At 40.4% G+C, this 9,800-nt stretch overlaps 1 protein-coding gene across 1 annotated transcript; it reads right to left on the bottom strand.

The window, feature by feature from the left end:
• Positions 1 to 1,032: 1,032 nt before the first annotated feature.
• LOC101158597 (fetuin-B-like) lies at positions 1,033 to 6,653 on the bottom strand. Its single transcript, XM_004068110.4, has 7 exons — positions 6,399 to 6,653; positions 5,130 to 5,243; positions 4,931 to 5,018; positions 3,530 to 3,696; positions 3,318 to 3,425; positions 3,076 to 3,162; positions 1,033 to 2,918 (listed from the first exon to the last, which is right to left on the bottom strand). The coding sequence occupies exons 1-7, from the start codon at positions 6,600 to 6,602 to the stop codon at positions 2,202 to 2,204; spliced, it is 1,485 nt and encodes a 494-aa protein (XP_004068158.1). The 5' UTR covers positions 6,603 to 6,653; the 3' UTR covers positions 1,033 to 2,201.
• Between the last annotated feature and the right edge of the window lie 3,147 nt (positions 6,654 to 9,800).

Genomic DNA, 9,800 nt, shown 5'->3' with positions numbered 1-9,800 from the left:
CTTGTGTCCCTTCCTTCAAGTTTTTTCAATTGGCTCCAAGTTTTTTTAGAATCCCCTTTGGCATTCTTAATTATTGTCAAGAAAAAAAATCTGCTTTGGCCTTCCTTATGCTTTTTACCACTTTGTCTTAATGTTGTGAATTGATATCTTAGACTATGAGATCTATTTTTTATGGTATTTTTCAGTGTTCGGTCCCTCTCTGTCATTAATTGTAGAATGTCAGAGTTCATCCAAGGTAGCAGGTTTTTATTTTGTTTGAATTCTATTCTTGAACTAAAAGTTTTAATTGTTTCTTCAAGTGTTTTCGTAAATAATTTACAATCTCTTTCACAGTTAGCTCTCTTTAGTGGCAGTTTAGCTCAGGCGGTAGAGCGGGTCGTCCAACAACCGAAGGGTTGGCGGATTGATCCCCGTTCTCCCCAGCCAGCTGTCGCCCCCCAAGCACAGCTGGTCTCCAGCTCACTGCTCCCCCGAGGGGATGGGTCAAGAAGAATTTCCCCATTGTGGGATAAAGTATAAATTATTATTATTAACATCTGATTCCAGTCAGTTTGCTCAACAGCATTCTTAACCCTTGTCCTATACTAGGCACTTTAACATTGGGAGTTGGGTCATCTAGACCCACTAGACAGTGCGCTGAACCTTTTTTCTTCAATGATTTGTGATCTTCACGGGTGTCCATGGATTACATGAAATCTTTCCACCTTTATCATGGTAGGAATAAGACATCAATACAAAGGTGGGATCATCTAAGATAGCACAAGTGTTAAACTCCCCCTTTATGTTTTTTGGTATCCCAATGAAATGATTCTCTCTGGCAGAAAAATTCTATCTTTTCTTGATAGCTTTCTTACTACTAAGGGAAGATTATGGTCAGAGAGGCCAGCTAACATGTTGTATGTTTTGGTAATTCTTTCTGGACGTTTGCTAAAAATGAAATCTATCCGAGTGCGGCTTGAGTTGGTAATTCTGTCATGTGGGGGAGGCTCGAGAGCCGGTAGAACCCAGACGCAGAGACGGGAGGCCAACGGGTTCAGGACTAGAGGGTTTATTAAACAAACAAAAGGCGCTGCAGAGCAGGATGACCAAACAAAAACGAAAACTTACTGTGACGTGACGAGAAACATGGAACAAGGACGCTAAGACCAGAGGACGTTAAACAGATGACCAGAAGTTAATGGACCAGCACAAGAGGAAGGCAGAGACAAGACTTGTATACAAACAGGGCAGACAAGACACAGGTGAACATGATCAGGGCAGATGGGGACCAAGGAAGTAAAACTCAAGACATGACAAGACAGGAACCCTTTCAAAATAAAACAGGAAACAGAACCAAACAAGACAGAACAAGAACAAAAGAAAAAACCAAGACAAAACAAACTCAAACCATGACAAATTCTTGTTTGGCCCTTAAGTAAATTGTACAAGATCAAATTTGTCAGTCACTCGCTTAAGATTTTTTCTGGCAAAGTATCTTCCCAATTTATATTAAAATCTCCCAGAATAACTATTTCTTTACTTAGATTGCAGTTTTTGAGTAGCCTTTCAAATTGTTCATAAAATGCACCATCTGATGAGGGGGGACGATGGATCACAATAATTGTAAATGACATTTGTGGCGATAGTATAATATTTATACCTAGGCATTCTAGTTCATGAGCATTACGCCAAAGATTTTTCCTGCACTGAATACTATCTTTAATGTATAGCATGACTCCACCACCCTTTGCACCTTCTCTGTCTTTCCTGAACAATTTGTAGCCCGGGAAATTTTAATGAAAGTTTTTTTGACAGAAAAACATTTAAGAAACATCTTTAAAAAAAAGAAAAATTGTTATACTGAGAGATAGGAAAATTTACAGGTTCCAGACATATCCATGGGAGGCTGTCACGTTGTGCTTCATTGTCAATTGGTATGATCAATATAAAGGACACGGTTGTAACCCTTGAACTATCTTAGGCACTCTAACATTGGGAGTTGGGTCATCTAGACCCCACTAGACAGTGCGCTCAACCTTTTTCTTCAATGATTTGTGATCTTCACTGGTGTCCATGGATTACATGAAATCCTCTTCCCCTTTATCCACCTTTGTCATGGTAGGGACAACACGTCAATGTAAGGGTGGGGTCATAGGATAGCACAAGGGTTGAGGAGTTTCTGACCCCCGCCTTCTCCACAAAAGGACATTTCTAAGAGATTTTTATGCAGAGGGTTTGAAGGTGGGGTCCTCAGCAAAGAGCTGGTCTACTAAGTTGTTTTTGACTGCTGGGGCTTTGCATTCGTGTGAAATTCCACGTGGGAAGGCTTGGATGATAGGCTCATGGGCCCCTGGGATTTGAGGGTCAGGCCTGAGAGGCAGGACGACGCCGGGGTTGGGTCCGGCTGCTGGTTGGTCTGGAAAGGAAGGCAGGATCATGGGCCCATCAGTTAGCACCCTCACGCTGCCCACTGGTGTGTCGTGGGGCGTGGTCTCATGGTCATGGCAGTGGTGATGATGGTGATGCTCATGGTCATGCAGGTGAGCATGCTTGTGCTCGTGGTCCAGGGCAAGCTCGTGGTCGTGGTCATGGGTGTGCACGCCCTCAGCATGCTTGTAGTCATGGTGGTGGTTGGGAAAGTCGCCGGTGTGGTTGTGTGCAGAGGTGTGGTGTGAGTGCTCGGGATCATGGTTGACTCCGTGCTCGTGGGAATGGAAGTGGCTGTGCCTGTAGGCACTGCCTGGCTTGTGGTCATGTGAGTGGTGGTGGTCATGGGAGTCGGCTTCCTCATGGGTCTTGTTGTGATGGTGGTGGACTTTGGTGTGGTCATAGGTGTGGTCATGGTTGGGCAATGTTGAGTGGTCATGGCCGTGCGTGTCATTGTGGCTGTGGTCAGTCTCTCCGCCCAACAGATGTTCCTCCTTTTCTCCCTCAGAGGCCTGGACAGTGTGACATCATGAAGAATATTGTTGTATTAAACTGACATCAATTGAAGAATTGTCATTAGGTCATTTAAGATTTCTATTGTTTTTTAAAGTTTTGTTTTGATTTTTTTTTATGCAAATTTTAATTTTTAAAAATAGCAATCTTTATTACCTCAGACTCATAGATCTCACACTCCACATTAATGCTTTGTTCATTGTCTGGAAGGCTGTAGAGGGAAGCCTTGCAGAAGCCCTTGTGCTAAAAGAGAGAAGAGCAAAAAAAAAAGTCAGTTCAGAAGAAACTTCTTTCAGAAAACTCAGCTTAGTTTCTCACAGCAAGATAGATGTGTTATAGTTGGTGAATGAATGGTCAAAAGACATAGTATTGGTTGTTAAACAGAATTCATGACTCACAGCAAACTCGCACGTCATGAGTGGACACTTTTCAGTTCCCTCTGTGTTGTGGGCACAGGTGGTCTCCTGGATGGTGTACTCCACAATATAATACATCTGCATGGCCATCTTGAGATCAAAAGAAGACATTAAGGAGACATTTCTTGTATGAATCATTCTCATCTTTTTTTTATTTCTTAGACATGAGAGACAAAGGTGGGGGGAAACCTTACCCCGGCGCGTGCGCGTGTGATCTTAAGCTTGTCAAAACGATTTTTCAGCCCACTTTCCTTGTTGAACTTGTCAAGGGAAAGAGACAAAGTCTTCTGGACCTGTTCATTGTCTGCACTTATTAGAGTTGGACAGTCAGGACACAGCGCTGACACTCTGGCAGAAGGAACTGGAAAAACATATACATCATTGTTGACACAAGACCTCTCAAATGTTGTAGTTTTATTAAATACCTCACAGAGTTGATGTGAACCATTTCTCTCTTTCAGAATTAAAGAATATGACAATTGCTTTAAAAATATTGATTAGATCAGACAAGGTTCAATTTTTTTTCGGTAACACTTTGGCATCTTAAAAACACAACTCTTCATCATAGGGTTCAATAACCCTCATAATGTTTGCAGTTCGCAAAACATTCTTGAAAATCTGTTTTAGGCAGTCTACTGCAATTTTGAAGTTGTTTAATTTGTTTATGTGTATCCCAAATACACCTTAATACACTTTTTAAAACTTTATTTGAGTCATAGGGGAACCAAGTCTCAATTATAATGTTAACCAAATTTATCATTCATTTGTCATGTATTTATTTATAAAGCACCTTCCCACCACTGGCCAACGAAGCCTAAAGTGGGAGTGGGAGAAAAAAACATTGAACAATCATAAAAGATAAAAGAATAAAAAGCATAAAACCAATTTTTAAAAATACATTAAAACCAGCAAAATAATAGGGCTAGGCTGATGCTAAAGCACTGAAATGGAGGAACAATTATTTTTTTCATACTCTCTTAGAGCCTGACCTCTCTAATTGCAGGTGGCAACTGATTCCATAATTAAGGAGCCAACACAACAAACGCAAACCTACACCAAGTGTGTTTTTGGACAACAAATACAGTTTTAAGATACTCATACTCATAAAATGACCCAGAAATTCTAGTGATTATTAGAATGTGAAACGAAAATGCAGATTTTATTGTGAATGATTTCAGTCATTCTAGCCAAAAATATTTTGCATTAGAAAAGCACGGTGGCGCAGTGGTTAACGCTCTTGGCTCACAGCAAGAAATCCCGACTGGGGAACCTGAAACAGAACACCAATGGGGGACCTTTCTGTGTGGAGTTTGCATGTTCTCCTCGTGCATGCATGGGTTTTTTCTCTGGGGGACTCCAGCTTCCTCCCATTGTCCAAAAACATGCTTCATAGGTAAAATAGTTACTCTAAATTGTTCCTAGGCATAAATGTGCGTGATTTGTGGCCCAGCGACAGACTGGTGACCTGACCCCGAAAGGGACAAAACCGGTTTAGAAGATTAACAGCATTAAATGTTATTTAAGATTGATAAATGACTGAGAAGAAATTCTACGCGATTAAAAAAGATTTTTAGGAACCTTTTTTTTTTTTTTACCTGGTTTGATAACACAGTCGTATTTGTAGAGACGATCCACTCTGTGCACCTTATTGATGAAGATGGCTGCTTTGCATTGTCCATAAACCTAAAGAATCATGAAATGGTTATCAGTTAAGCCCTATTAAATATGTTTTAAATGTAGTTTGAGAGTCTACGTCCTTAACATTGTGTCTGCAGATGGTGTGTGTTTTCTGACCGGCTGGTCGCTGGTTGGACGAGCCTCACAGTGCTTCCAGTCCTTCCCGCTAAGAACGCTGCAGTTTGTCTCCACAACATCCATAGTCAGGTAATAAACCACACCGTTCTCTCCCTGCAACACAAACAGAGAAATTCACTGTATTATATTTTTTAAAGGAAGTCAAGACTGTGTTGCAATATTTTTATTTTTCCAAAGGATCATATTAACTGAAGGGCCACATGCTCAACGGGGAAAATCCTCGTGAGCACAGTTACCAAACATGATGACAAAAAAGGAGAGCTTAAAAAAATCCATTGACAGTATATCACTGAACATCTTGCCCCCTCCCACCTTGCGTTCCAAATAGGAAGCTGGCTCCACGGATGACACATTGCCCATTTTTTTCCACTTTAAATGATCATTTAATTGATCATTTAGGCAGATTAAAGGATTTTCTTCAATGGATGAGTGAAAATATTGGAGAATTTGGGATGGTTTTAAATTAGCTTTAATTTCTGACATTTAAAAGTAATTCATTTTAGGTCTGATTGTTTAAAAGGTGCTCCTAAAGTATTGATTGACTGATTGATTTCTTGTTTTTCACAAAAAAAGGAAGAAGATGTTACTTTAGGACCACTTTGTCTGTTTTAAAATTACACCTGCTTTAACACATTCTTAAATGCTGAGAATAGAAGGAATTGAATGAAGGCTGAATCTTTTCATAAAAGACACCAATGTTTCCATGACAACCATCGTCCTGCTATAAATTCTTTGTAATCGGCAGGGAGGCTGCTCTCCTGGTTGGGTTGGGGCTTACACTCTCGTTCCCCCTATACCTCCCTGCTCTCTGGCTTTGGGGGCCCCTGTGGCGGTCCTGCTGGCCCTGGCCTGGGTGGTGGATGTGGTTGCCCGGCGGGTGGTTGTTCTCTATCTGCTACTGTGTGGGTGTGGGGGGAGGGGGGGGGGTTAATTTCACCTCAGACATGTAGGACCCTTGGTAGTGGGGGTGTTGGTGTAAGAATGACTGGGCAATCTCTCTCCCTCTTTTTACATTCCATCATCTACTTCAGAAGAACATAAACACATAAAACATAAGCACTTACAGTCAATGGGCCCATTATTTTTAATATTTTTGCTTCATGTTCCATCAGAGTTTAATCAATTGACTTATTTTCAAAAACTGTAATTATGTTAATTGAAGTGTTTTTTCAGGCTTTTCAGACCTTTAGCACAATGCTAAAGTAGAAGTCTTGGCCATTAAAGTGTGGATCATGAAAAACTGCTTACGTGCATGGAATGGTGAACATTGGACAGGCGGTGCAGGCTAAAGATGTAGCCATTGTTTCGATCCATGTTGATCTTTGTCAGAGCCACATGGGCAGCTTTTACGGCGTGTGGATCGTCACACGACTGCGGCTTCAGGTCTTCTTTCACGGGTGCACCATGCACGCACCCCAGCACCAGCAACCCCAAGATGCAGATCTTCATCATCAAGGCCCACTCTGTCACACACAGCCTAACAGAAGAGATACCCAGAGGAGGAAATGGTGACCTTTTTATACCCTGCTACTGTACTATGTGCACCCATGACAAAATCCCTACCTCCCCTGTCATCTTTGGTAAATATAACCCTTGAGCACCCACCTTCGTCTTATCTGCGTACCAAACAGTCAACTTCAGCATAGACTTGCACCATAGGTTTTATCAGCTCTGCAGTAGTGAATTCTTCTTTAGGATCAATAGGACCAATCAGAATCCGAATCTTTTATTATCATTATGCAATGCACAACGAAATTGTTTCCAGCAGCTCTTTTCAATAAATACACATGATAAGAAAGAGTGTACAGTAACATGAAAAGAGTATTGCACATAAATTTAAAGTGCAGTTAGAGCATGTCAACAGCGTAATGACGGGGGATAGGTAGTTTATGTTAAATCTGTCTGTGAGTGTGTGTGTGGGTGGGGGGTGTTGACACAAGTGTGTGATTGGGGGGGGGGCTTCACAGCTCTGGGGAAGAAGCTGCTTCTCAGTCTATTGCTGTGAGTTCTGATGCTCCTGTGTCTCTTTGCAGAGGGAAGAGGTGCAACAGTTGATGTTCTGGGTGGGCGGGGTCTGCAGCTATACGACCAGCCTTTCGTCGGACCTGGCTGTCGTACACTGAGTCGAGTTGTGGTAGAGGTCCTCCTACAATTACCTGTTCTGTTTTCACAACCCGGGCCAAGTCCTTCCTGTCTTGAGTGTTGCAGCTCCAGTACCACACCGTAGCAATCAGATGGAGAATGCTTTCTGGCGGCTCTGCAGAAGTTTCCTAGTAGTTGTGTTAAGAGTTCAGTCCTCTTAACTCTTGTGCTATCCTATGACCCCACCCTTACATTGATGTGTTCTCCCTACCATGACAAAGGTGGATAAAGGTGGAAAGATTTCATGAAATCCATGGACACCAGTGAAGATCACAAATCATTGAAGAAAAAGGTTGAGCGCACTGTCTAGTGGGGTCTAGATGACCCAACTCCCAATGTTAAAGTGCCTAGAATAGCACAAGGGTTACAAAGAGATACAAAAAACTTTTTAAAGTCTGGAATGGAATGGCTGCAGTTTTGCAAAAAGTTTACAACTATCACATTTATTTGTGTTGCTTTAAAACTTGTTGACTTTTTCTGGGGGAAACCTCGTTGGATGAATGATTGAATGAATGATTGAGTTTACGTGCAGCATCTGCAGTGAGAGGAAGGAGTTGCTCCCCTGTAGCTGCTCAGCAGTGAAACATTTGACCTTTGTCTGCCACTAAATAAATAACCCATAGGACCACCTGCCTAAAAATCAATGGTTTTAAGTGCAGCTGTTGCAACTACAGTTGCGTAACATGTCAAGTCAATCAGTCCTCTCAGTTCAGCCAAAACTTAAAACCATATGCAACTTCTAATGAATTACAGCAGGGATCACCAAGGGGAAATCATAAAGGTTTTTAACTAAAATCGGTTATTAGACACAAAGTTTATTTTACCACTTACATGGAAACAAGTAATACATGCTGTATTGCACAACAGTGTTGACTTTTTAGCATTTTAGTCTCTAAATTCAACTTTTCTGTTGTTATTGTGTGTGTCAAGCAAACTAGTGACAGTTGCAATTCTACATGTAGTATTTTTTGTGTGTTTAGGTACATGGGTCATTTTGGAGGTTGCTCTGGTCCGGAATGGGTTAGTATACCACAAAAGACTAATAAACAAAATGTAAAAAGACAAGTATCGTAACCCCTTGATGTCTGAATTTATTTGCAGCTATGAAATACAAAAACAGTCCCTTATGTTTTTGGAATTCAAATGGATGCTAAATTAAAGTAATTCTGGAGCAGGCTCTTACTTTAGAGGTGCAGTTCTCATGTTTATGTCCAGCCAAGGGTTATATTGGGGGAAGTAGGTGGGTGGTGGGAGGGATCGGGTGGAAGGGAGGAGTGCTAATTTTTGTGACCTTCTTGTTTTTTTTTTTTATACTTTTAATGTGTATGTTTAAAAAACTGCATTTTTTACGAGTATTTTATTTGCTTTTTGTTTTTTGTGCTTCATTACGAATGGAAAGCACTAAACAAAGTTTGTAGTTTGATGCATGTTTGCATCAATTGGCGTCAAGGGGTTCATATTTTGAAGCTAAATCTCACCATGTAAACCAAAAAGCAAAACTGGACTTTAGTTACACTGTAAGGTATTGGACAAGGTGTCACAAACTCCTACAGATAATGTGTGGGTAGCACTAAGATCAAGCAACAAGGCCTACAAACTCCACTTAACTCCACTTATCCATGCAAGATACCACAGAATAACAAAGTTTAGTGCAATGCTGTAAGTCTGTTACTGCAGGAAAAAATGTACTTTGACCAAAGCTCAGATCTGATCGTGTGTTTTTCCTACTTTCTTTTTTTTAACTTTCTTCAAACTTAAACAAAGAAAAAAAGAGAAAAAAAAGAAAACTAAGACGAAATGTAAAAATGCAGAATTACCAAAGCTGAAACGTATTTATAAATTATTTTTGCAATATTCTAACATTTTTACTTGAAGGAATGTTAAAGGCTTTTATAGATAAGGTTTATTTTGTGGTGGCTGAAATTGAAAAGGAATAATGAAGACGCCCATGACAAAAAGAAAATCAGATTTTGCCAGTTCAAGAAAAATCCTTCCTTGAAAAGATTAATTTATAGAGATCATATGAGCACCTCCCTTTACAATTCCACAACAGCTTTTTAGGAACATTAGCTGGCGGTTTTGACATCAGCTGAAAGATAGAAAATTTTAGAACATTAGAATCATGTAGATGACATATTTTATGTCATTACTGTGATGTGGGAGGCAATTTTACTAAAATGATTTTTGGTTGATGTTGTGATCAAAGAAACCTTTCTCCTCAACCTGAAGGCTGTTTGCATCTGTATTTACCTTCGTTGATGTCGTTCTCTGAAAACTGGTTATATAACATCTGACGCATGCACTAATATGCTTTTAGAGAAATGGTCTTCTGTAAAAACACTAAAATCTAAAATACAATTAGTGGAGTACAAAACTATTTCATGTTTAGGTTTAAGTCTTTTAAATGAAGAACCAAAGAAATAACTGTATAGAAACATGTATGCACATCAGGGGTCGGGAACCTATGGCTCGCGAGCCATATATGGCTCTTTTGATGGTCACATGTGG

The sequence above is a fragment of the Oryzias latipes genome, chromosome 4, assembly GCF_053564925.1.
Source record: "Oryzias latipes strain Hd-rR chromosome 4, Olatipes_Hd-rR_3.1".
In the NCBI taxonomy this organism is placed as follows: domain Eukaryota; kingdom Metazoa; phylum Chordata; class Actinopteri; order Beloniformes; family Adrianichthyidae; genus Oryzias; species Oryzias latipes.
This window is presented reverse-complemented; position numbering and strand designations above follow the sequence as displayed.

What these genes read in the sequence shown, in the direction of transcription:
- LOC101158597 (XM_004068110.4), bottom strand. Translation starts at nt 6,602, where the DNA reads ATGATGAAGATCTGCATCTTGGGGTTGCTGGTGCTGGGGTGCGTGCAT. An exon ending in ATGTTCACCATTCCATGCAC is followed by an intron (nt 5,244 to 6,398) that starts GTAAGCAGTTTT and finishes TTTGTGTTGCAG; the next exon opens with GGAGAGAACGGTGTGGTTTA. An exon ending in TCATGACGTGCGAGTTTGCT is followed by an intron (nt 3,163 to 3,317) that starts GTGAGTCATGAA and finishes TCTCTCTTTTAG; the next exon opens with CACAAGGGCTTCTGCAAGGC.